The following is a 26,143-nucleotide window of genomic DNA, read 5'->3' as shown; positions in this document are numbered from 1 at the left end:
AACTTCTCATATTGGTCTCCCTTGGAAATATTTGTGAGATTTCAGCTTAAATTAGCATTCTGTTCAGTGAACTATGAGCACTCAAATCATCCGACTGCGATTGCAAATTATGTGAACTATTTGGAGAGTGACTGCAAGTGCCCCTGGAAATGAGAGCACTCGTCATGAGTCAGTAACCCAATCACAAGTTCACAAAATCCGGCAAAACTTCATCAGCTTTGAAGAGCTAATTGGTCGATGAGTTGGTTGTACTTTTGTCCTCAATGCGCTTTTCAAAATAGCACTCATCCGGCTGTCAGAGCAGAGGTTTTCGTTGTTTTTGCTGACACAATGATATGATATGTCAATCAATCATATTCGTCCGATCGATCTCAGTGGGCGTTAGTCGTGTAGTTTGTCAAATCGAGAAAGTTCAACTAGCTGCTATGCTTTCTCACTGGGGACACATAAAAATAGACCTTCAGCAAAAGTCCGACCTGAAGAAAATTTTAATGAGTACATTTTCTCTTCTCGTTGAGAACTTAAATCGAAATCTCATCGAAATCCGTGACCTTAATTGGAAGTGAACTGAAATATGCTCCATCACGGTGCTTCACTTCATCCTTAACGCACATTGGCCCGGATCCACTCGAGGGCAAACACATGTTGGCAATCGATGATAAATGATTACTTATAATGCCGTTAACGCATAAGGCACGAGATCCTTGGACTGGAAAAAAGGAAGCAAATCAACTGGCCATAAAACCTCGAGGAATTTATGTCTATATCGATGACGTCGTTCAAGGCATAAAAATTCCACTCAGCCTTCGTACGTTTTTTCCCATTTGCATTATATTATTTGTTATTGATTTTATGACCGAACATTCTCTATGTGCTCCTTTTATGGGGTTCCTCTTTAAATCGGAGGCAATTTAACTGTCGGCGTTGTTAATTTTTGCCCATAAACGCGCTTAATTGGCCAAATTATGTGTGCAAGCAAAGTAAAGGGGAAAAAATGCCGAGCAAAAAGTAAGCCACAAAGCAATAAAGCCAGTTGAAAAAACTGAACGGAAATACGAGTTTTTTTCCACTTAAAACATAATAAAACTTTGAACACACTTCGCCAAACGAAGATCCTTTGTGTGTTTTAATTTATATTCCATAGGGTTTGGAAAATCAAAATAAAAATTAAACAAAATTTTTAATAATATCATGCATTCAAATCTTGTTTTAATTATAATGTCAAATAAACTCTTGCTTGTCGAAACTGTGTGGTTTAAGGTATATTGCAGTCATTTTATTGCTGTTCATTATGTTTTATTAATTGGAGTACGAACACGAGTATTTTAATTTGACTGTCCTCTACCACATTTTTAAAGGACTCTTCTCAGCCAAAGTATGCAACAGAAGAGCGCCACCAAAAAAGGAGGGGCCAACAAAACTGCTGCCAATTGCAGTTGGCTTGTGGCTGGAATACGGTGGTTCTATGTTGGTTTGCTAGCGGTGACGTTTAATTTAAAACGAAATACATCATACTGGCCAATTATTTGAGCAATTTGGCAAATTAGTGGGCCAAGTCTTTTCGGCTAGCCCAGAAAGGCGGCAATTACCAGACAGTATGCAGCTGTTCCTACTGCGGCCAGGCAAATTATCGTAGCCCACTTTCCAGCAGTTGCTGGTGCTAATTACCGAACAAAAGACAATTGGATATATAGAGAGCGAAAGTCTGGGTGCAAAGTGCACAAATGTCGACTCCTCTTGGCAAGGTTAACCAGCTTGACTTTTGTCAACGCCGTCTCAAGTGCGCCCCCCTCAACAATATCGCACGCATACAGAGCACCCCGGGTGCCATGGGCCAAGTTAAAACGCATTTCTGCCAAAACAATGGAGCCAGCAAACGAAGGGTGAAATCTGAATGGGATTTAGACACAAGGAGAACGAGCAAAAAAAAAAATATGCAACAAGGGAAAATAACAGAAACAGTCAAAGCGGGCCACACAATGAAATTTTAATTAAGTCTGAGCTGAAGCTCGCTTTGTGCTGATGCAGCCGAATGAAATGCCACTGATTATGTTTGTATGCCGGCTACCTATTCATTTAATCAGTAAAGTGGGGTATGCAAGGCTATCAGAACATGGAAAAGGTCATTATTAGAATTAACATCTAAACAAGATGTAATTTGAAACCGTTTTATTCCATGTACGATAACATAAAAGCTTAAACATTATTAAAAAATTTATAAATAAAGTGATCCTAAAATTAAAAAAAAATATATACAAGTATAAATCTTAATCTATGAAAACATTATGATTGAAAAATTATTACCTGAGAGAAGCACTTTAAAAATATTAAAATCCTCAGATAAAATTATTTTTTTAATTATTTAAGGTTACGAAGTACAAACATGTCTACTTATAAGAACCATCCTGCTTGAATGGCTCTTAAACTGCTGAAATGCTGGCACACACACATATTTGTTTGCAATTTTTCTGTGTGAATAGTATGCATTTACTTTTCTACTTTTACTTTCCCCCCACCTACCGCCATTTTCCCTCCCCTCCCCACACCTCCCCTTCCTCTTCTCTCCCTTTCCTATCTCGCCATGCAGTCGTTTGTTGCTTTTGTTTTGCGTCTGAATGGCTACACAAACACAAAACGTCTGCACATTGTATCTTGTTTAGTATGAAACATAAATGCATTTGTGTAATTACACAACATACATAACTGTATCTAGAGAGCCTTGTTTTAGGATGTCTGCTGGTCTTAGCCCACTGGGAAGAATCGAGCGAGAGGGACGGAGACAGCGAGTGAAAGGGACGGAATGAGCGCGATGCAAGGCTTCTCACTAATTGAAGTAAATGTGCTAAAGGCTTGCCAAAGTTATTCGCAATGGGAGTGTTCTTTGGCTAATGATTGTTAATGGATTCATTAGGATTCTCTATTTTTAAGTTCAACTTAATGGGGTAATATAATATTAAAGGGTTCCTTGAAAGCAGTAAGCTGTAAACAGAATCTTATTAAAGTTATGTTTAAATATTCCATCTATATGTTCATATATCTAAATGCATTTCAAATTTTAAATCCACATCGCTCAGCCTTCATAGATCAGCTCTCCCACAAGCATCATTTTATCCTTTCTCTGCACTTAACAGCCCAATCAACTCGGTAACAACTAATTGCAACAATTGCCATCGAAATCGAATAGTTAATTATGCCCAGCATGCAACAGGGCAAGTCAAACGCTGTGGCCTCCGCTCTCATTTAGTTTTCATTACGAATTTTGGCTAAGCACGTGATGGGCATGGCTAAATGAAGATAAATAACTCTTTCGTTCGTATTCAACGTAGCCAAACCTTTCGATTTGTATGCATAGACTAACCACAAAAATGTAATACAATGGAAAAATTACTTGCTTGTCTCCGGATTGCTGCGTTCAACTCCCTGCTTCCTATTTAATTAAGCACTTAATTATTTAATGCGCTGATTGTGCAATATTTCAAAGGACCACACCAGTACTTAGCTTTGCTGAGCTCAGCTTAGCCAAAGTCCTTTGAGAGTATACAATAGGGTGGACCTTAATAGTCTGACTTACATAATCTTAAATAATAAAAGCAAGAAATATATTATCTTTTAAGTAACATAATTTTACTGCAACATCATGTATACTTCTTTATTTTGTATTTTGTGTATGTAGGGTCCACTCTAAATGATATGTGTGTGGAGGATGTGAGTGCGTTGAGGTGTCATAATTATCGTACTGGGTAGCTGAAATTTAATCAGACCACCGAACCATAGGTCAAGTCAAGGTGTGGCTCCGGGTTTCCATTTGATTGCGTTTCTCTAAACCGAAATTTAATGAAGCGGGTAATGAATTACACACAGCAAAACTACACTGAAATAAGTTTGGCCTTTAATTAACTCTTTAATTCTTAGGCAACTCATTACAAATGGTCGAAGCTTTATTTTCATTAAAACAACTATTATTTGACTGCAGCGGTTAAGCTTGCTTGCCCGTAGAATTTCATGTTTTTCAGCTTTTTAATTAAATCTGGTATTTAAGCAAACGACCCCTTCGCACTTGGCTCGAATATTTCTTTGACAGCACATGGAATTAAATGCCTCATATAATTTTCATAAGGTCCACCATTGACTCCGAAGCAGTTGCATTTCATTTCCATATGCTGGCTCTGTCAAGCGCCTGTCTCTCTAATTAAACTTTATGGAAAAGTCCACATTTGTTCCTTGCCAACGCCTTATTAAGCATTTTCATTATTCAGCAGTTGACCAGCTCGGTCTCTTTTAATAATGTTCACATTTTCAGTTTTCAGCTTAAACGAATGAAAATACAATAGAGCAGAAAATGGAGTATGAGTGCACATAATTAAATTACAAAATCTCGAAACGCTTTTATTTGTTTTCAGAGGGGAGCGAGTTAAATGTATTTAGAAATGCAAAACTAAAAAATCAATAAAGTGCAACTGATGTGTTTATTGTTTTTAGTCACATTGCCTATTTACATTAATCCTGGGCCTGTCCTTGCATTTATTATTCAGTCAGCAGTTTTCAATTAATGGCTAAGACAACATGCCCCGCTCACGGAATCCCAATTCCATTAAAACACGAATCAATTTCATAGAGTTCTCGGACCTGCTCCCAAACAGCCATTCTCTAGAGATAAAGCAAATATTGGCCCTCCTCGCGATGCATGTGTATAGAGGCACAACAAAACAAAAAATCAGAAGAAACAAAATCAATCGAAAATGTTTGCTGCACTCAAATTAAAAACACAAACAGAGCAATGCTAGTGTAAGAGTGAATGTAAACAAAATGGCAAATAAATTTGATTTGCACGCAACAAACGAGTGCAGAGCGAAACAAATACACTGAAAGTCGGGTCGGAAGAATTTATGCGTTTTATGCATTTAAAATTGTAAAACAAGCAGGCACACACACTCACTCACTCACATTCACGCTCCTTTTGACCATGGCACATATTTTCAGCCTTGTTGTGCGGCAGAAAATTTGCGCTATTAATATTTGCATTCAACTGGCAACAGCCCAAGCAACCAGGCAACCAAGCAGCCAAGCACCATCGCAATCCCTTGGTGCAACTCCTCCTCGCCCTCTCAACACTCCTTGAAACTATCAACACATCTGCCAGCGGCATTGTCAGTTGACAATGGTCCTTTGGGTTGACGGAGGAGGGACGCGGGACGCAGGACGCAGGACGCAGGATGCTGGGGGAACAGCGCCCGGCAATGGTGCGTATTATGGCTGCAGCTATGCGAGGGTATTCGTGCAACCGTATAGGGGCTTTCTCTATATATTTAAAAAGGCTCAAGCGGCACTTAACTTCTGCTCGAAGCACGTCCTACCAGCAAAGGGTACTGTGGAATTGTTGCAATGAAAAGTGATAGCAAAAGTGGTCATATGAAAAACATACAAATTGTTTTTCTTTTTTTTTTAACAGTCCCCTTCTTTGATAAGACTTTTGATGCAAATATATCTAAGGTCACTTATTAAATTAAATCTTTACTTAATAGTGGTCAAAAACCGCAAGTAGATGATTATAGGTTCATCATATAATATATAATATTATATATTTTAAGCATAAAATCCTTAAGAATTTGTTGTTGGTTTTTTGGAAACATTTTTAAGTATTTAATTAGGACTCAAAGATAACTAAGTCAATTAACACTTAGAAATGTGGATTCTATTGGAAACGTTTTTACCCAAAATAACAGACACTTCCTTTAAAAGCATTACAAGTAAGAGATAAATAACAAGATGTGGCCTTAAAAATAATATCACCAAAAATAATTGAAATTTTTTACGCTTCTTGGTATTGGTTTCTTAATACCTAAGTTATTATTTTTCTTCGACCTATCTTTCAAATGAAATTCCTGAGTGATATTTTTCGTGCAGCAAAATCAAATGTCGTAGACGGAGTTAGTCAGGCATGGCCATCGGCGTACCAGTCAAGTTTCTCCCGTAGACTACGGATGCCTGAACAACTCGAGCCAAGTTACTTGGATGAGCCGGAGTCACTCTCCGTTTGGCGATTAGTCTTCAAGATAATCAAGATTGGTGTGCTGCTCATGGTTTGGGGCTTTTTCACCTACGTTCTGGTTCGGATGGCGACCAAGCCCAATAGCACCGCGGTGAGGACCATGTTTCCCAACGAGACCCTGCTGCGCAAGGTGCGTCTTAACAGCGATAAAGTCGCTGTAACTCTGCGGGGACCCATCGATCTGAAAATGATGAAGGATGGTAGCGGGGACAAGAACGTTTCCTCGGTGGGTGTGCGTATGGAATGGCGGGATACCCAACTGAACAACACACTAAAGCATTCCAGCATGTGGAATGTCTACCTCCTCGAGAAGGACGATGAATTCCTAGAAGCCGAGCAAGACTTCAAGGTCTTGCCGCCGGAAAAAACCGAGGCGAAGGCGGTGATTTCGCTAAAAGCTGATGTGGAGCAGCCCGTATCCCTGCTAGTGGTGGTCGAGTTTTCTCCTCTGTCCACCGACCATGGTGTCTGGTATGCCGCCCTGCTGCTCATAGGTCTGTACATCCTAGTTGTCTTCGAGCTCACGGATCGCACGTTCGCAGCTCTTTTGATGGCCACCACTGGCGTTGCGATCCTCACGGCGCTCGGGAATCGACCCACCCTGACGGACATCATCTCCTGGGTGGACTTCGAGACACTGATGCTGCTGCTCGGCATGATGATAATGGTGGCCATAATGTCGGAGACGGGCATCTTCGATTGGATGGCCGTGCTGGCCTACAGGATCTCGATGGGTCACCCCTGGCCGCTGATCATCCTGCTGGCCACATTCACGAGCCTCTTATCCTGTGTCCTCGACAACGTGACCATGCTGCTGCTGATGGCGCCCATTGCCATCCGATTGTGCGAGGCCATCGAAGTGCAGACGCCGCTCGTCCTGATGGTGATCGTCATGTACGCCAATATCGGTGGCACCCTCACGCCGGTCGGCGATCCGCCCAATGTGATCATAGCCACCAATCCGGTTGTGACCAAGGACGGCGTTGACTTTATCATCTTCACAATGCACATGCTGCCCGGTGTCATGTTGGCGCTCCTAATTGGCTTCGCAGTTGTGTATCTGACAATGCGAAAGACTCTGTTCAAACTGTCGGATCGACAAATCGAATTGGCGGCGGAGAGGGAGGCCAACAGGAGACGCCTGAGTGCGGACATCTCGGTGCGGGCCAATCAAATGCGGGCAAACCAATCGGGACGTCAGTGCCTGAAGCCATCGGCAAACTATTTCGAGACTCTGGCCCACTTGGAGGCACATCATCGGATCCAGGATAAGACGCTGCTGATCAAGTGCCTGGTGACGCTTGTTTTCGTCGTCGCTTGCTTTCTCATGCACTCGCTGCCCTTCATGAAGGGTGCCACCTTGGGCTGGGTGGCCATCCTGGCCGCCTTCCTGCTCCTCATTCTGGCCAAGATGGACGACATCGAGGCGATACTCGACCAGGTTGAGTGGTCGGCCCTGCTCTTCTTGGCCGCATTATTTGTGCTCGCCGAGGCGGTGGATAGACTGGGTTTCATTGAATGGCTGGGTGAGAAGGCGATCACGGTGATCCGAAGTGTTGACGAGCGTTACCAGACCACCGTGGCCCTTCTTCTCATCCTTTGGTTATCGGCCATTTTGTCCGCGTTCGTGGGAAATGTCCCTGTGACCACGATGATCCTGCGGCTGAACATCCAGTTGTTCGAAAACGATGCGATTAGGGTCCCATTATCACCACTACTTTGGGCGTTGTCTTACGGCGCCTGCTTTGGTGGTAATGGCACCTTAATTGGCGCTTCGGCCAATGTCATTGCAGCGGCAGTCGCCCATCAGTATGGCTACAAGATCTCCTTCATTCAGTTCTTCATCTACTGCTTTCCCATGATGCTGGCCACCATTACCATAGCTATGGTTTACCTCCTGATCGCCCACTCAGTATTCGCTTGGCACAAGACATAGCTATAATGGATTCAGCCGCAAATGAAGACCTCTCCTTGCGATCCAGATAAACTCTAATGGACTGTCCATCAACGTGCTGGAGTCGAGATATGGATTTACAAACCTTGACCTTCAAAACTCTATAGTCTTCTCTATCTTTCTTTGTAAAGTAAAAAGTGAACCTCCTTATAAATGTCCCCTATTAAAAATATTCTTTTTATTTAATTTACTATGGTTTTTACAATAAAAACAATTAACAATTGAATTACTGATAACAAAACTAATTAATGTTACAAAAGATTAAATAAATTGCAGTTTAGTGAATTTCTAATTCTTAAGACAATTAAATTAAATACAAATTTTAAAATGTGTTCAATTAAACTATTTGTTAATAATAATTATAATATTATTAATATAGTTCATTTTTACGGGTCACTTTTGCGGTTATGCCCACTGTAATACTTTATATAGCATACATTTGTGCGCAACGACCCCAACAACTCCGCTGCAATGACAATGCGTAGCTTGGCTAAATTCTTCCGCTTAATCGCGCAATAATAGCTCAAGGGTGTTAAATATGCATAAACAGCAGCAGCGAAGGCAGCAACTGCGATTACAACAGACTAGTTCTGTGTGCAGCAACAACTTAACCACATTTGCTCCAGGGTCCTTGTGGCAAAATATAAATATAAGTACTTGAGTAATCAGGACATGAGATATTTTAAATGTTGCAAAATAATTGGTAGCAATTACATTAAAGTTAATTGAGAAAGCTAAATAAAATGCGTTTGCCAACCGAAGTCCTTGAGCCGAGAAAAGCGCCCAATTAAAGCCACTTGAATGTTAAGCATACACGTGTGCACATTGTATAAGAATTCACTCGTGGCAATCAGAGAAATTCTTGGGAAAAACGCGAAAAACAATTGCGCCGCAAGGGAAAACAACGGCAGGGCAAAAACAACAGCACATGCAATCCGCCAATAAATCAACTAATTAAATATACCAATTCGTAGCCAAAATGTTTGATTTTGGAAAATTTAACAACACAACAAGGATCCAATCGGAAGAGCAACCCCAGTACTTTTCATTTTGACTCTTATTTGATGTGGTGTCGCGACTTGATTCAACAGCAGTAAATAAAAGCAGCAACAGATATGGAAACACGCTACGCCATGAAAAACGAGTGAAATAATATCGAATGAAATAAAAAGAAATGTCTGATTGCGTTGGCGTTTCGCCTGTTTGAGGTAATGGCAAACATGAAAGCGGCTTTGCATGTGAGCGGCACACCAAACATAAAAATGAAAAAGAAAATGCAAAAGAAAAAATTAAACCAAAGCAACAATATGTGGCAACAACAGCCATCGGGCCAAAAGCAATGGCAACGTAACACTAATTACCGTAATTGTGCAGGGCGTGTAGAAACACTTGATGAAGGCGACGAGGACAAAACTTTAACTTGGCCTCTAGCCTCAAGCCTCTAGCCTCTAACCTCACTTGGCCGGAAGTCTGTAACCGGGACAGAGATGATTGCGTGATGGAAGTTTTGTTGAAAAAATAAAAAACAAGTACTTAATAAACCTGAAAAAACTTGGTTAACTTAAGCTTGCCTTAAAGCGCATACTGAATTCTCAATTTTAACTTAATTTACTTATTTTTGCTGATCTAAGCAGCCACTTTTTTGGGATTTAAATTTGTTTAAGAAGTTATTAAACTTTTATTCACAATTGTTTGCTTTAAAATATTCAAAACAAGTATTTTTGATGCTCGTTAATCGTTCATCTATATTATTTTGTTAGTTTAAAAAAGTGAAAACAAATCAGTAGGCTTATCTTTTAAAATAGTTAGCATCTAATAATTTAAAAAAAATTATAAATGCAGTTATCCTATTTTTGTTGTTGTTAAATAGGTTGATGTTAAATATTTATGAAAATAATAATTAAAAAAATATGTTTAACAATCTAAAACCTTGGTAAAAAATGAGAAAGATTTTTGAAACCAAAAAATCGTTAGAAAGGCTTTCCTGTTCTTTTTAACGCTTATAAAATTCCTTGTGATGTTCCAGAATGCATAACTTCCGAGAAGAAAAATTAAATTTTAAAACATATGATACTTTTCCATGATCACCGTGCCAACTCTGTTTGGGGAAAAATAGCTCGTTACCCGGCAACGCGAAAGCGTCACGTTGGCATCGCGTGCCATGTAACGTGTGTTGGGCAATATAACGTATACGTATACGTATGAGGCAGCCAAATGTGTAGAAATAAAACATTAAATTACATCGGATTCCCTTGGTCTTTTACCCCTTATTTCTGCTGGCCGGCTGGTGGCCCATTGTCTCTCTCAGTTGTGACTCCCCTTTTTGGGTCAGGTGTGGTTTGCACGTAGATCGCGCACGTAGCTGAAATTTTAAGCACTCCGCAGGAGAAAGAAGCATAGTCAGACAGACCGCCGGCGGTTTTGTCCTGAAGTGGGCTTTAATAGTTGGCTGTCTGCAGCTGCCGCAGTCGGAAAATCGGAAAAGTGGCAGAGCAACAGAGCAGCGGGCTGCGGCATATGAATGTGGCGTGCTGGCGAACCAGAGTGCTGTTTAATAAAAAGCGGCGAGGAAAAGAGAACAGAACCCGTGGCACTACTGCAGCACGAACCGAAAGTGCAATTATGCAGATGTTTGAGGATCAGCCACAACAATGATTTATGTATGTCTTCTGGCACCAGGCGAACACAAAATGTCGACCCTAATTACATCTGCAGCGAAAGGAACACCGAAGAACGCATAGAATTAACCTGGCTTACACATGAAAAGCCCGAGAAAATCGGCTTTCACCTGGACAATCATGAATTAAATCAGAAATCCCGGGCTTGAGGACACAAAAGTAATTAACTCGACCTCGGTTGTATGCCCAAGGCCGTCATCAATTTCCCGAGTTGTCACTCTCCGCTGGGAGTTGGTGTTAACTCTCGTCTAATTTGTAATTCACCTGTCCACCCACATGAGCAATTAAAAATCCTTTAGGCAGACACCTACATAAAAATGACATTAAATCTGGCAGTGATTATCCCTGTTTTGTGAATGTCCAAATTGATGAATGCGTGGGGAGGTGGCAAGCTTAGTTTCATGAGATTGATTGAATTAGCTATAAATAACTTAGATAAATTTATATATACATACGTGTTTTTATAAACTTTAATGGATTTTCTTATTTAAAAATTAAAAAAAAAAATTAAAAAACACAATAGTGAAAATTACTAAATACTTAAGAAATTTCTGAAAATGGGTTTGCTGAAAATTGACCAAAATTCACAATTTCTAAATCCATAACTTTTCAAATTTTAATCAGATTTTAAAGTGACATACCTGTAACATAATATTGTTTTGAAATAAAAAAATAATTGAAAATAATTTCATGAAAATCGGAAGACTTTAACATATAGCTGTCATTGGAACAATCGGTGAAAATATGGAGAAATAAATGGAAAAATCGTTATTATTATTAAGATGCAGTTTAGTTTTTATGAATTCATAAAAAAAACAATAGCAATAACAATTTTTCATAAAAAAAAAACAATAAATTCACTACAGCTTACCAACGATTCTTGTTTCCGAAACTTGAACTAATCTCTCCAATTATTATAAATATTTGTCTTGAAACTCAGCCTTTACCGCAATACCAGCACGATGCCATCTTCAGTACCGGACCCAAATATCCTTTGGGCACGCACACTAATGTCCGGACATAGTTTTCCGGACTAATACACAGGCGATGGGGGACGGGTCATGAACATATCTTAACCGAGTTGTCCTTGGTGTTATTGTTATTTTGATAGTCCCATTGCATTTTTTACATAGCTCTCCGAGGCTGGCGTACATTGTTTACTGATGGTCATAATGATTACTTATTTCGAGGATTACTTTCTCGCTCCCGCTCGCTCCACCGAGTGCTGCCTCATTTTATTGGCATTGTTAATATTTGCTTTGTTGGCATCCTTGGTTTATTTGCTCAGGATTTGCAAGAATACCAGAGTGTGCTTCGTACGCCCACTCCACATCGTAGATACACGCTCATTTAGTTTTATTGCGCATTTTGGATTGTGGCATTCGGGAATTTTAGCTGGTTGCTTTAGTATTTTAAAGATGCTTCCTGCCGACTTCCGAAAAATGCCAGCTATTTGTTTCCGCTTATTTACTTGAGGTTTGCCCACCGAAAGAGGCAATTAAAATTTTGGTGCTTTGTGCTGAGATTCCTGAGTGGTTTCTCAGAAAATATTTTATAAAATGCGTCATTAAAATTGCTCATCAAAATAAAATCGAGTGTTAAATAATAATTAAATTGCTTGCAAAATTACGAGCATGAAAATTGTGATAAAGCCACATAATAAATTGCAAAGGTAAAATATCATAAAAAAAATTGTTTCACCATAATTCAAGCACCGCAAAATTATTTTTCACTTTTGATTAATGGGGCGGAGAAAGACAAAATGAAGGCCGAATAGTCCGCCCAGGAAAGTCCGTTGGAAGAAACTTCCTTAAATGACAACGGAGGTTATTCATAAATCAAAGAGAGGTTCATTAATTCGCCGCTTGACAATTGGTCAATGTTCGCGATTTAAAATGCATTAAGAATACGGGCCACACACAAAAAAGCCGTGCAAAATTATAACACACAAAAAAAAACACGAAAAGTAGTACTCAACTGCCTGTCGCGGCGGCAGAAATGATTAATGACAAATTTTTTTTTATGAGGCCAGGAAAAATCATGGGGCAAAGGCAGATTCTGTACATCGTATTAAATGTATTTAAATTATTGTTTCACAACCGTAACGAAATGAAAAGTAAGAAGGAGGATGAGAGGCCATTTGATGTGCTGCTCAAATAAGAAAAGCAAATAAATCATGAATATTAAGTTGCCTGGCGGAGAACAAAAGTCAATTGGCCAAGGATGATTGGGTAAGAGGAGTGCGGAAAGGACTCGAAATTCCTAGGCCACTTGAGAGCTCAACGGCTTAGAAAATACCTTTTCACTCCCCCTTGAATCTCATATTGCCTTCTATTTGATTAGACGTCTGTCGTCCAGTGGCCTCAAACTCCAAACTTCCCCTAAGGCAGAAAAATGTTTATGCAATTGGATTCAATTTTTCGATCCAATACCAACATTTGAATGATGCCAGTCGAACACACTCACACTCACACACTTCCTTTCCAAGGATAAATCGATTAGTGTGTATGTGTGGGCTGGAAAACCTACTCCGAGGGCATTTTTGGTTTTTGTTTATTAAGTTCTGACCTAGCTGAAAGATTCTGCCAATGCAGCAAACGGAATTTACTGTAGCTTTCATATTTTCCTGGCGCACATTCTGAATTCCAATTTCTTTTTCCTGTATGTGTGAAATTGCCTGGGCATTTCAATTAAATAGTGGAATTTTTGCGATAGCGCTGAAATCAGTTCGTTCTTTATTTTAGCTAACTAACTTTCATGTTAATTTGGAATTAAAAGGTTTAAGGTTTACTCCAAAAACATTATTTAATTTTAAATAATTTTAAATTTAAACCGGTTTTCACAAACCCATGCCAGTTTTTAAAACCTGCGCATCTAAATTACAAAAAAATACATTTATCACAAAGCAAATTTATTTCACTAAGAGCCGGCTTATATGATTCTGAAAGTAAGACCCTCTTGATTCCACCTGTTTGTCAAGTAAATGCAACGAAAATCTTATGGTTAGCATAAAACACACAATCCCCAAGCCGCAAATGAAAGGCACAAAATCCGGGCAATACAAGGGCTCAGCCGAAAAGCGGGAAAAGTGGGGAAAAATAAGAAGCAAAGGGAAAATGTGTTGGTGTCTGGGCGGCGGGGAGGATGGGGCAAATGACGGAGAGGCGACTCAAGCAACGTAATTTCGACCAAGTGGGTGAAACAAATGTTGAGATTGCAGGCCCGAAAATTCCGCAAAGGAAAACCCGAAAGACATTCTCCCACCCATTTCTTCCACACCCCTTGACCCACTGCGACTTTTTCATATTTTCCTGCTTCAGACGAAGTCGAGTGGGGCTTCGAAAACCGAAGAAGAAAAGCGAGAAAAGAAGCAAGCAAATGACAAGCCATAAAAATTGAGTATACGCATTGGTTGCTTAAAGGATCAAAGGATGCGCAGACACACTCACATTTGTATTTGCGTTGTTGTGTATGCTTGAGTTTGATGGCATTCGATTGGCATTTTCAATGTATGTAAGTGGCTGCGTGCGGAGGGAAAAGTTATTGCATCATAATTTCCCCCACTAAGCATTTATATTGCACATAATTACATGCCCAACGATGCCGTCTATAAAAAGGATAGCGGATATAGGATATCGCACGCACACGCAAACAATGCAAATTGTGAGCAACATAAATGTAAAGAGATTTTTTCCTGCATAAATGGACGGAAATTTCTCGAGTATCTCAGATGGAATCTGTCCAAAAATGTGCAGCATGTTTAGAGCTTAAAAAAGTTATTTTTTGAAGCCAAACGATTGTTGTAAAAAAAATCTTCGGTTCTCAGAATAAAAATAATGAAAGAGTATTAAATATATTTGCTCATATACTGGAAATGAATATAGTTAAGATAACAACAAGCATATCAGTATAACCTCAAAAATATATTTAAGCTTTTCAAAATTGGTAAAAATAAAAAATTGAATGGGTAATGAAACTTTTGCTAAATTTTGATATAAAAAACGTATTAAAAATTTTTTTTTCGAAAAATAGAACTCGCCAATCGCAAACAGATTTTATCCGCTTAACAAAGTATTCTCTGCCTTATTGCGGCAATACCAAACGAAATCGAATTTTTAATGGCGGTGGTTCCCCTCAGAAGGGCATTCAAATAGCATTCTAGACGCAATTCGCGGCTGCCAGAGGTGCGGCGATAAAAATGTCTGTTAATGTTTATGCCGCCGGCAAGCGGCCAGGACAATGGTCCTGCGGGGAGCCAAGCCGAGCTTATGGCCAAAACCATTATGGACAACTGCAATGGCGACAATAACGCGTCGTTGATACTTCGCACCTGAGACCCATGCCAGATCCTTTCCCACTTTCTGCCTTACAGGTGGTTGGCGCTTCGCCCAAAAGTATGCCATTAAACAGGAAAAAATTTAACTTTCCCACAGGAGCTCCACTGTAGGTAGGGCTGCCAAAAAAAAAAAAAAAAATTATAATAACCCCAACATGTGCGACTGGCAAAGGGGTATAACAATTCGCTGACACAGCGGCCTGCAAATGTAACACAAATTTTGCGGTTTTGCGGGCATCCCATTTAAGCAGCCAGCCAACAAAAGCAATAATAGTAACTGGTAAGCTTGTTAGGTGTGAAATATGCTTTTGGCTGAGCCTACTTTTTTTATTTTGTTGTTCTGCTACATATTTTATTAATAGTATTTTCCGGAGTAGGAAAAATCGATGGTGGCAAAAGGATTGCATTGCAGATATTTGCATTTATTGTCTGAATTTAAAGTAATACAATATTTTGTAAGTCAATTTTTTAGCAAGTTTGTATACATGATTATTATTGTCTTGAAAATGTAAATTTTTTTACAGATTTTATGTACATACATGTACATTTTTAACGCACCAACAAATTTTATATCTCTCCCATCCTGTGTTTCATTTATTTTTTCATTGTACAGTAGAATCCGCTTATAGCGACTTTCAAGGGACCGACGATTTTTCGTCGTTATACCCGGAAGACGCACTAAGCAGAAGGATTTAAGTGTATAAGTCTGTCTGGGGACCAATCAAGCCATCGAATTTTCGTCGCAATACACGGACGGACACTATAAGCGGAGTCGTTATAACAGGATTCTACTGTAATTCTATTTCAGTTTAAAATAACTCTACAGAAATATTATTATTATATTTAAATATATATTTTCCTTAATTACAAGGAAGGTATCATCCAGTGGTTGGACATCCACCGCTAATTGTTAAGCTTATGACCCAAAGGCATTTCAAAAATTAAATTGAGCATAAATCAAAACAAATGCCATACTTCGATTTGGCAGCCTTGGGCCAAGTTTAATTAAAAGCGTGAAAATGTTGGAATTTTAATCGTTTAATTGAAAAACTTTGACCGTTTAACAAATTAAGGAAGAAATTGTGAAATGGATTGGCATGTCCTAAAAAATAAAGATTCAATGGAATTAGCCGACTTAATAACATCTTTCCTAAAATAAAATTAATTAAATTTTGTTATTTGTTTATTAAAAAGATTTGCATTAAACTTTGATAATGTGAAAACACATTTTGTTGAAAGAAATAAAATTCAAATCCGGATAACTGGTCTATGACGAAAAACCACAGAATAATCCAACTTTTGCACTTCCAAAAAACTTGGCGTAAAAACTCTAAAAACTTTGACGAAAAATCATCAAACGGATTTTTGAGCGACAGTTTTTATGGACCGGGTTTTGGTTGCTTTGTGGCGAATGCGAAACACGCTGAGCCATGAGAAATTGCGACAGCCGATAGTTGACAGGCATCGCTCATACGCACCGTGTGCTTGCTGCCTCTGCCGAACGTCAAAGTGAATGGTTTTTCCGGTTGCGTTTCGCTGGTCCGGGTAACATTAATTGACACGTGATAATTTAATTAACGTGGCAACCCACGAGCCTGGCAACTAGAAAGATCCAAAAGCGTGTACATCGAACGAAGATTCGGAGGAAGGATGGAGACCTGCTCGACTAATTGGGTCAGCTTCGGGCTTGGAAAGGGGAGAACTCGGGGCCAGCGTGTGTTCCTCCATTGTTTTCCCATCGGCCCGGGGCCATCGTCCCGTGAGCCCGGTATGGAGTGGAGTGTCTCTTAATTACAGCGTGCGCGTGTTGGCATAGAGGGATTTTCCTGTTAGCCGCTAACACCAAAGACCCCCAGAAACCTCGAGCACCGCCCTCATTAACCACTTTTCATTGTTCGCCGCAAAGTATGCAACAATAATTGACAGCGCGCAAAGCGGAAACAAAACGCAAACTAAACGAAAAGGGAGCTTTGAACCTGAGTCCTGGTTATTTGCCTTATTATTCAATATACAATTACTGCTTATGGCATTAATTAGGAGCTGAAAGGTGTCTCCTTATTTTTCTTTGTTTTGTAATTCAATACGATACCGATAACCATCATGTTATTAAAAGCATAATAGCATAATTAGTAATATCCAAAACTAACATTTTATTAAGGGGTTATCCTACCCCTGACCTTTTAAAAAATTCATTTTTTTTCAAAATTTTTTATATAATAGTAAAAAGTGTAAGGAATGCTGTCCGAAAATTTCAAGTCGATCGGAGAAAAACTGTAGGAATGGGGGAAATTTAAAGCGCCGTTTTTCCAGAGTGTTTCAGAGGGTTTGAAACTTTGAACGCATTTTTCTCGAAACGTCTTTTTCAAAGTCGGTAGTCAAATTTTCTCGAAAACTATTGCACCGATCGACTTCTCCTTTTGCACACTTCTTTTAGACATGTTTTTCTCGTATTTGAACGAAGGATTTTTTTTTTGGTCAAATAGAACTTATTTTATAGGACGAAATATGGTCAAAATATATGCAAAAAATGTCATTTTTTATAAAAAACGTTGTAAAAAATGCAATTTTTAATTTTAAAAAAAATCCTTCGTTCAAACACGAGTCAGACACATACACTTAAAGAAAAATTTTGGATTTTTGATTTTAGATGAAAATTGGCGGAGAAAATTTGACTACCGCCAGGGCACTATTTTTGATGGGGTCAAATTTCAGGCATTCTCACTCGCTCATTTTTTAATATTTTCTTTTCAAAATTTTACAGATTGTAGTTGAAGCATTATATATTCATATTCAATAAACAAAAATTGTAAGAATATCCCAGGAGCTTTGAAAAAAATTCACGAAAATAGGCCTTTTTTTGTGCCTCCAGGGTAGGATAACCCCTTAAGCGGATCCTCTTCTTTTTGGTTTGATACTGTATATAGATTTTATTTATTAGTCCTAATCAGAATTTTAATTGAATCAGACGAATTTTATTACAATCCGAACATAATTATATGTATAAACAGATGAAAGTATTTTATTAAAATAATTTTTTTTTACCCTTTAGTTCCATGATTTATTTATAAATACAAAACTGATTCCAAAGTTATCAGCCAGCCCAATGAATTTTGACAACGACTAAGCCCGCAATCCAATTTATTTTCAATTTCAACAGCCAAAATAAGATGATCAAATGCGATATATTTGGTACACTCAATTTACTTAGCAAGGGCATTAAAATTAAACCTGATTTGCCCTTTGAACGGCTCAATTTTGTGATGTTGCAGTTGGCTGCCTTGGCCGGGATTTAATTACAAGGGCCAAGCGGCTCCTGCAGTGCCAATGGCAATAGAAATGGCAATGGCAATGGCGACGGTGACGGCGATGGCGATGGCGATGGCGAAAGCGGATCGTTTGGCCCGCATCTAAGCGCATTAAGTATGCGCCGCGTGCGCCAATTAGGTTGAGTCAGCTGCCTGGACTTACTGCCAGTATTGTGTGCACACTTCCTTCGCCTTTCATTTTTTTCCCTTTCCCTCCAATGCGCTTACAAACCAATTAACCTTTTGCAGTGTAATCGCTTCGGGTTTCATTATTAGCCGGGGCGAAAGGTGCGGATTTGCGAAGCACTTATTTGTCTCATTTTGCGTGCTGAAAGCCCTAGTCCCGGCATCGCCTTGAGCTGGCCATTAGCAAATCGATCAGGCCCTGACAAATCTTCGGGCATCTACGTTGATTAACTTGCGGTCAAATCAAATGCGAATCAATATCCTAGCAACTCATCTGCCTTCCTTCTCAACATGCTCAAGATGCGGTAAGTACAGGGGCTCCATTTAATTTCGCTGAACACTGGGCGGTGGTTACGCGGTTAAGGACCCCCAGTTGTCGGTAGTTATTACTCACATTAATGATAATTTCATAGGCTTTTGCCAATACTTTGTCATAACGATATAATAAATGTGGGATTAAAAATTTATATTTCCAGCCACTACTTGCAATTTTAATGCCCTTCATTAAATTATGGTATTTGTTAATGGAAATCGTGATATTAATATCAAAGAACTTTTTTGAAGTATCATAATACAATAATATTAAAAATGGAAAATGTTGTAGCCCGTGTCTCTTTCAAAAAATTTTATTAAAAAATACACTTTGCACTTTTCAAAAGTAATACAATTTTAAAGTCCGCATAGCTTATGAATAAAAAAAAATACAGTACAAGAAAGATTCTTGCGCTACATTTTTCAACATTTTTAAATCGCTATTATTCACAAAATTAATTTTACGAGAGCCATCTATAGGTATTTTACAGAACCCTTAATTTTTTCAAATATTTTCTTTCATCTGTTGATTACTTTACCAATACATCGATTTGATATTGTTTGGTTTTACACGAATGTAATCGATATTCATCGTTTATAAATAAACATTGTTTTGATTCCACCTCTATTGCGTCCTTTCTTGCTCAAAAAGCTTAGGTTAGTGTATACATTAAAATAGGACTTAAATCAGCTCTTTGTTAAATAAACAAATAATTGTTTTTTTGAACTAGAAGAAACATGAGCGAGAGCGATGGAAATGACAGTTTCAGCTCAGCGGTGGAAACGATACCGGCAAACATAACCTTTCCATTGAGCAAAACCGAGATTGAAAGTTTGGAAAGAAAATTGAATCGAATAGTAGTCATTCAGCAGGCTGACTCGAACTACCACAAGGCACTGGGAGACATTAAGGATCAAGCGAGTATATCCCTTGTTGTGGAGCCAAGTTTCTATGGTCGGCATCAGCCCACGTCCATTTTGGCAGTGGCCACATCCAGCGAAAGTTATGTTTTCGACATTAAGGCTCTCGGCTCCATTTTTCCCGAAATGGCCAGGATTCTGGAGGCGGATAAGCCCCGCAAGGTGGTGCATTATAGCCACCGAATAGCCGATCATCTAATTCACAAACATGGTATCTCCTTGGGCGGGATTTGTGACTCTTTTGTGGCGCTCTGCTTGGCCCGTCAGGATAAAACCCCGTGCTCCCTACCTAAGGCAATATCCCTGGTTTTCGCACTACCAATGGAGGATATCCTATGCGGGGAGGTGATCGGAGCCAGTGAATCGCGGAGAAACTTTACCGCACGCCCACTGACCAGCTCTCAACTGAGGTACTTGGCCAGGATGGTACAACTGCAGCACACAATGCTCGATCGCTTGATTTATGGCAGCATCTGCGCTGAGGTTCAACGCATGTCGATGGAATTCAGCCAGAACTTTTTGACAAACCGGTCTTCCGATGTGGCTATGAAAATGGCTCCCGGCAGTCGCTTTGGATTCCACCTGATAGATCCCTGCTGCGAAATAGCCAATGAGGGAATATCTCTACCCACTCCCAAGGAGATAGAACGCCATGAGACGGAGCACCAAAAGGGTCGCAAGTGAATCGGTCTCAACATAGAAGAGCGCCTTATGAATGAAAGTTCCTTATGGAAATACAAGCATGCTTTCGTATGCTGGTAGACAAAAATCCTTAAACTACATTTTACATAACTTTTTATAAATAGCTTAAATTCCACTAAGTGTTTAATATGCCGTATTTAAGGATAGATTAACACGCATTTATTAAAATTTATTGAACTGTCAAGATAAGAACCGTTTTTTTACAAATACAGTAGAATCCTGTTATAACGACTCCGACTTTGGTTTTTCGTTTGAAGTTTAAATAGTACCGGTGCCTTGGTACGGCATCGATCATCGATCAATATCAGCTGCCTGGTCACCCTAAAAACTCATCTAAATCAGCTGGAAGGCAATAACAAAACCAGACAGCCGAATCGCTAAAATCATAAGCGTTAAAGAAATCACAAGATATTACAAACAGGACGCATACAAAGATGGGAAGGATACGTAGAAAAACCGTGCCCAGAAAACCAAAAATGATTAACATTAAAAGTGAATCGAACCCTGAGAAATCGACACAGGAAATTGAAAAATATATAAAGCAAGAAAGTGACCAATCTTCAAGATTAATTAAAACTGAGAATTCCTGTATAGAAACATATCCGCAGACTGAGTTTTATGAGGGTAAGCTGCTTAGTGGAGAACCGCAATTAAAATTATAATTTTTTTATTATAGTGGGTGTGCTAGGTGCGGGAAACTCGATTACAGAAGAGTATCCCTTGGAGGATGAAGATAACGTCAAGTTGGAGCATAAGGATCAAGAAGGGGAGGATGAGATTAGCTATTACTTGGCGGGTCCACCAAAAGTCTGTTCAAAATGCTTCGAGGCTTTTCCTGTCGATGATTTTCCCACCCACAATTGCAAAGACATTAATGCCGACAAATACCCCTGCAAAATATGTCCTCGGAAGTTCCGTTACAAATCCATGCTGATAATACACCTTAAGTGAGTTGAAACCGTAAGGTGTGGTATTTAATATAGAGGAAAATTCACAAGATTCACAAGATGAAATCGATAAACATAGAAAACTAATTAAATGTAATTTCTTCCATGATCAACAGAAGCCACCTCAGACTACGAAAAGGAGAAAGAATGCCGGAGTTGGAGGCAGCTAAACTGCAAAAGCCCAAGACCAAAAATATCTTCGAGAACAAGTACTCCCCCACTCCAAAGTGGAAGTTATCCCGTCGAAGAGCTGGATTGTTGCACAACAAAATGCGTGTCCAAGAAGAACGACTGTGCCACTATTGCCCCATAGCATTCTCCAATGAAGCTCATCTCGAAAAACACCTAAGGGATCACCATGCCGAGCTGATAAATAAAATTGAGTTAATCCTCCCTGATCCGGAGTACAACGTCACAGAACAGGTCCATGTCAAGTTAGAGAGTGAAGAATCAGGATAAGAAATAATTGTAAGATGAAAATGTAACATCGCCCCACCGGCAGCTGACGGTCGCCGAGCAGTATTTCTCGAAAACCTTAGCTGTTGACTTAATCAGTTAATTTAACATGGTTTTAAATATATAAATATATTTATTATTATTTGTAAAAACTATATTTATAGTTAGGAAACGTATCGGTACTCGTTGTTCCCAAAACGTTCAAAATCCGGATTGTCCTTTTCAAGTAAAGCATCAATTCTATCTTTAATGAACACTATCTTTGGAGTAAAGAGGTTTTTCAGCTCCTCAATAACTAATTCAATTAGCTGCGAGTGCGCAAGAGTCTTATACTTTTTCATTAACCGAACAACTGCCGCATCCGTTTGGAATTTCCGCTTTTCTGCCAAATCATCTTCCTTCTTATCGACCTTTCTTGATTTAGTCGGAACCGTGTTTAAATTATGTCTTCGCTTGCGACTTGAAAAATTCATGTTCACCTCCACGAATTCACCATTAGTAATCAGCAGCTTCTTTTTTGTCCATAAATCCAGTACCTAATTGCAATCAAAAAACAAAACTTTAACCACTGCTGATAATTGAATTTAGGTTAAAAGCTCACCGGTTGCACGGCCTCGATTGTTGAGCCGGTCCTGTCCACCAAGTCGTTGACCGTAAACCTATCCTGATGGTTGAACAATAGCAGAATCGCCATTTGCAAAGTGCTTACCTCAAAGATAAGGGTCGACTGACCCAAATTACAGAGTATCTCTCCTGAGGAGATTTCAAGATTGAATACAATTTTTCTGAGGCTATGACTCTTTCGAAAAAATGAACGAAACTCCTCCACAGTTCCCTGCAATTCCCATGGCAAAGTAAGCTTAAAGTTGTCAGTACGTTCTCTGTTTTCAAAAAGCTTGAGGCGAAAATCGAATCCCAGTTTTATGCCCTTACTATTCAAGTGATTTTGGAAGTCTTGGCTTACGTCCCTGGACTTATCCATTTCCTCCAAAAGTTTCCTTAGTCTCTCAGTAGCGACGAACCCAAACTTTGCGATCATCAGTGAAATCATGGTGGTTTCATTGCCGTCTGAGGCAGATGTTTCTTTGATCTGCCGAATCCTTAGCATTCTACCATAATGATAGATAAATTTATCCTTGTCGTCTAGGAAATACGCCACCTCGATGATTCGTTTGAACTCATCGTTAATTGCCTTCTCGGACAGATTATTTTTGATCATGAGTTCGTTGCAGTATATGTTAAGCAATGCGATCGGATCCCTTTGCTGGTTTGTTCCGTTTATTGCCTTAGTGCACACCTGGTCTATCACAGCCAGCAGTTTCTTGTGATTTCTTAATGCCCGCTCCAGTGGACCACGACGCATATTCATAAAAGCTTGGATGTACTCTTTGCCACTCAATGATTTTTTTATAGCTTGCTCCAACTCCATATCCAGGTTGTCCTTTAGAAAGCTAATAAACTCACCTTCTTTCTCTATTTCTGGCATAGCCAAGCACGCATACTTAAGAAAATGCTTGAAATCGCTGTAAGCTTTGGAGTAAACGATTGTTTGGAATTCCGACAGGGTCTCCGACTTGTAGAAACGCACAACATCTGCAGTGAACACGTTTTCTATTTTTTTTGGTACCGGAACGTGTTGATTGTGATCGTTGGCGTAGAGCTCCACAATGGATTGAAGGGCCTGGTACAACACGGACCTCCTAACGTTGTTCTTCAACAACAGTGTAATGGCGGTGACCAGGCCACTGTCAATAGGACTGAAGACTAGCTCCTTCCAGCGGATCATAGCCATACGGTAGACTTCGTGGATATGGGCATGGCCCTCGAACTGCTCCCGTTTCACCCAGTTGCGGTTGAGGTAGCCACATGCTCGGTCCAGTTCTTCACATGCTTTCCAAAACTCCCTCCAATAACAAACGTATACGGTGACCAACTCCTCATCGTTCGTAAATGTCTCCAATTCATTTGAAATATGCCGTAGCCGAGAGTTAATGTACACTGTGAGGCTTTCGTGTAGATGTCGCCCGGGGTCCTGCGATCGCACAGAAGGATTACCAACCAAACTAGAGCAATGGAGGTAAACGAAATGGTTAAACTTCATTAAGTCATTGACATCAAGAGAATTGCGCTTGTGAAAGATCTCCTCCAAAAATATTGACTCTTTTCTCCAGAGGTCCTCCAAAGTCTCTATGTGATCACGGCGCCTCTCGAAGTGGTTCATTTCTGGCAAAAAAAATATTAGTGTTGTCCAGACAAAGGGGGAATCACAGAAATTTCAATTAGCTTACCCGATCTGTATTAATTACAAATCCTTGCGAAATACCAACTTTAATTCCTTCTTCGTAAGATTATTTTAAGTATTTTTGGTAAATTGTAAATGATAAATTTAACCAACAAATTTAGCTAAAATTTGTTCAGCCGGTGAGTAACAAGGCATAAAAAGAATATTATATACCTACCAATTATCAGTTTAGAGATGTCAAAAGTTTCACAATTCTACATCATAAAATGTTGATATCGATTGATAGGGAAACAATACTTACATATTAAAAAAATGAAGATATTGGTGTTATTAAATATAACATAGCTCTATACATTTTTTACGAAACAATTTTGAATCCTGAAGAATCTTTTTTTAGCCGTGAGAATACTCAGTTCGGAAAGCTATCGATAAAATATGTTGGCTATCGCTATAACGAACTTTATCTACTAAACCATCAATGACTTTAAGCAACAAATATTTTTTGTAATTTATTGAAATGCTCATCTATAGCAATAGAAAAACTTAATAGATTACAAATTAACACAAATAAAATTTCTCACATCTTTAAAAAGAACAAGTTTCTTTTCTCTTTTCCTTATTCCAGTGCTGGTGTGGTTTCAAAATCGTCGACGACCTTATCGAAGTCTGATTTCTTTCCTTTGTTATGAATAATATAATGAAGTGTGATTGTCAAACAATTGGAGTCGTTAATATTTCCATTTATTCATTATATTCCGAGAGCTTTCGTAGCGTCCTTTTACATTTCCATTGCAAGTGTTACCTTATATTTAAATCTTAAGTACATCAAAGTAGTGCTACGCTTACGAACAATAAATTGTCGTTCAAAACTGTTCAAAACTTCTCCACATTAGAATTCTCCTAAACACGTCTTCTTTCTCTATTTCTGGCATAGCCAAGCAGGCATACTTAAGAAAATGCTTGAATTCGCTGTAAGCATTAAAACCCGCAATCCTTTGCAATTCCGCCCGGGTCTCCGACTTGTAGAAACGCACAACATCCGCAGTGAACACGTTTTCTAGTTTTTTTGGTACCGGAACGTCTTGATTCGGATCGTTGGCGTAAAGCTCCACAATGGATTGAAGGGCCTGGTACAACACGGATCTCCTAACGTTTTGCCTCAACAACAGTGTAATGGCGGTGACCAGGCCACTGTCAATAGGACTGAAGACCAGCTCCTTCCAGCGGATCATGGCCATACGGTAGACTTTGTGGACATGGTCATGGCCCTCGGACTGCTCCCGTTTCACCCAGTTGCGATTGAGATAGCCACATGCTCGGTCCAGTTGCTCACATCCTTTCGAAAAATCCCGCCAATAACAAACGTACTCGATGACCAACTGCTCGTCGTTCGTAAATGTCTCCAATTCATTTGAAATATCCCGAAGCCGAGAGTCAATGTATAGTGTGAGGCTTTCGTATAGATGTCGCCCGGGGTCCTGCGATCGCACAGACGGATTACCAACCAAACTAGAGCAGTGGAGGTAAGCGACATGTTCAAATTGCATCAACTCAATCTCATAGAGGGGAATGCGCTTGTCAAAGATCTTCTCCAAAAATACTGATTCTTTTCTCCAGAAGTCTTCCAAAGTCTCTATGTAATCACGGCGCCTATTAGTGCGGTTCATTTCTGGCGAAAACAATATATTAGTGTTGTTCAGACAAAGGACTTTATCTTTTCAGAGGGAATCACAGAAATTTCAATTAGCTTACCCGAGCTGTATTAATTAAAAATCGTTGCGAAATACCAACTTTAACCGAATTCCTTCTTCGTAAATTCTAAACGATAAATAAAACCAACAATGTTGGCTAAAATTTTTTCAGCCGGTGAGTAGTAAGGCATAAAAAGAATATTATATACGCATTATCAGTTTAGAGATGTCAAAAGTTTCAAAATTCTACATAATAAAATGTTAAAAAGCTATCGATAAAATAGGTTGGCTATCGTTACAACGAACTTTATACACTAACCGTCAAAAAATGTATGGCAACAAATACTTTTTGTTTAGGTCAAGC

At 39.3% G+C, this 26,143-nt stretch overlaps 5 protein-coding genes and 1 long non-coding RNA gene across 9 annotated transcripts; 4 read left to right on the top strand and 2 right to left on the bottom strand.

The window, feature by feature from the left end:
* Positions 1–5,861: 5,861 nt before the first annotated feature.
* On the top strand, positions 5,862–8,175 carry LOC108095474 (P protein). Of its 2 annotated transcripts, XM_017196589.1 has the most exons (2): positions 5,874–6,543; positions 6,592–8,175. In XM_017196589.1, the coding sequence occupies exons 1-2, from the start codon at positions 5,874–5,876 to the stop codon at positions 7,983–7,985; spliced, it is 2,064 nt and encodes a 687-aa protein (XP_017052078.1). In that variant the 3' UTR covers positions 7,986–8,175. The 2 variants fall into 2 exon arrangements, with proteins under 2 accessions (XP_017052077.1, XP_017052078.1); XM_017196588.2 differs by having other exon boundaries at positions 5,862–8,175.
* An 11,263-nt stretch (positions 8,176–19,438) lies between these two features.
* LOC108095468 (protein Exd1 homolog) lies at positions 19,439–20,632 on the top strand. 2 transcript variants are annotated; one of them, XM_017196584.2, is made up of 2 exons: positions 19,439–19,477; positions 19,552–20,632. In XM_017196584.2, the coding sequence occupies exon 2, from the start codon at positions 19,559–19,561 to the stop codon at positions 20,423–20,425; it is 867 nt and encodes a 288-aa protein (XP_017052073.1). In that variant the 5' UTR covers positions 19,439–19,477; positions 19,552–19,558; the 3' UTR covers positions 20,426–20,632. The 2 variants fall into 2 exon arrangements, with proteins under 2 accessions (XP_017052073.1, XP_017052074.1); XM_017196585.2 differs by having other exon boundaries at positions 19,456–19,477; positions 19,555–20,632.
* A 137-nt stretch (positions 20,633–20,769) lies between these two features.
* Positions 20,770–21,890, top strand: LOC108095469 (zinc finger protein 234). The gene is made up of 3 exons (XM_017196586.2): positions 20,770–21,067; positions 21,120–21,390; positions 21,507–21,890. Exons 1-3 carry the CDS (start codon positions 20,878–20,880, stop codon positions 21,847–21,849), a joined length of 804 nt encoding a protein of 267 aa, XP_017052075.1. The 5' UTR covers positions 20,770–20,877; the 3' UTR covers positions 21,850–21,890.
* An 87-nt stretch (positions 21,891–21,977) lies between these two features.
* Positions 21,978–24,259, bottom strand: LOC108095405 (cullin-1-like). Of its 2 annotated transcripts, XM_043207737.1 has the most exons (3): positions 24,135–24,259; positions 22,448–24,069; positions 21,978–22,382 (listed from the first exon to the last, which is right to left on the bottom strand). In XM_043207737.1, exons 2-3 carry the CDS (start codon positions 24,065–24,067, stop codon positions 22,011–22,013), a joined length of 1,992 nt encoding a protein of 663 aa, XP_043063672.1. In that variant the 5' UTR covers positions 24,068–24,069; positions 24,135–24,259; the 3' UTR covers positions 21,978–22,010. The 2 variants fall into 2 exon arrangements, with proteins under 2 accessions (XP_043063672.1, XP_017051978.2); XM_017196489.2 differs by lacking the exon at positions 24,135–24,259 and having other exon boundaries at positions 22,448–24,082.
* Positions 24,260–24,807: 548 nt separating this feature from the next.
* On the bottom strand, positions 24,808–25,951 carry LOC108095431 (cullin homolog 1). The gene is made up of 2 exons (XM_017196540.2): positions 25,841–25,951; positions 24,808–25,757 (listed from the first exon to the last, which is right to left on the bottom strand). The coding sequence occupies exon 2, from the start codon at positions 25,753–25,755 to the stop codon at positions 24,952–24,954; it is 804 nt and encodes a 267-aa protein (XP_017052029.1). The 5' UTR covers positions 25,756–25,757; positions 25,841–25,951; the 3' UTR covers positions 24,808–24,951.
* Positions 25,512–25,884, top strand: LOC108095434. The gene is made up of 2 exons (XR_001771656.1): positions 25,512–25,611; positions 25,706–25,884. It is a non-coding gene; the product is annotated as an uncharacterized LOC108095434 (long non-coding RNA).
* Positions 25,952–26,143: the final 192 nt, after the last annotated feature.

The sequence above is a fragment of the Drosophila ficusphila genome, unplaced genomic scaffold (assembly GCF_018152265.1).
Source record: "Drosophila ficusphila isolate 14025-0441.05 unplaced genomic scaffold, ASM1815226v1 contig_286, whole genome shotgun sequence".
Lineage (NCBI taxonomy): Eukaryota > Metazoa > Arthropoda > Insecta > Diptera > Drosophilidae > Drosophila > Drosophila ficusphila.
This window is presented reverse-complemented; position numbering and strand designations above follow the sequence as displayed.

Coding starts and splice junctions, on each gene's coding strand:
- LOC108095474 (XM_017196588.2), top strand. CDS start 5,874: ATGAAATTCCTGAGTGATATTTTTCGTGCAGCAAAATCAAATGTCGTA.
- LOC108095468 (XM_017196584.2), top strand. CDS start 19,559: ATGAGCGAGAGCGATGGAAATGACAGTTTCAGCTCAGCGGTGGAAACG.
- LOC108095469 (XM_017196586.2), top strand. CDS start 20,878: ATGGGAAGGATACGTAGAAAAACCGTGCCCAGAAAACCAAAAATGATT. Junction 21,068..21,119: donor GCAGACTGAGTTTTATGAGG/GTAAGCTGCTTA, acceptor TTTTTATTATAG/TGGGTGTGCTAGGTGCGGGA. Junction 21,391..21,506: donor ATGCTGATAATACACCTTAA/GTGAGTTGAAAC, acceptor CATGATCAACAG/AAGCCACCTCAGACTACGAA.
- LOC108095405 (XM_043207737.1), bottom strand. CDS start 24,067: ATGAACCACTTCGAGAGGCGCCGTGATCACATAGAGACTTTGGAGGAC. Junction 22,383..22,447: donor CAATCGAGGCCGTGCAACCG/GTGAGCTTTTAA, acceptor GATTGCAATTAG/GTACTGGATTTATGGACAAA.
- LOC108095431 (XM_017196540.2), bottom strand. CDS start 25,755: ATGAACCGCACTAATAGGCGCCGTGATTACATAGAGACTTTGGAAGAC.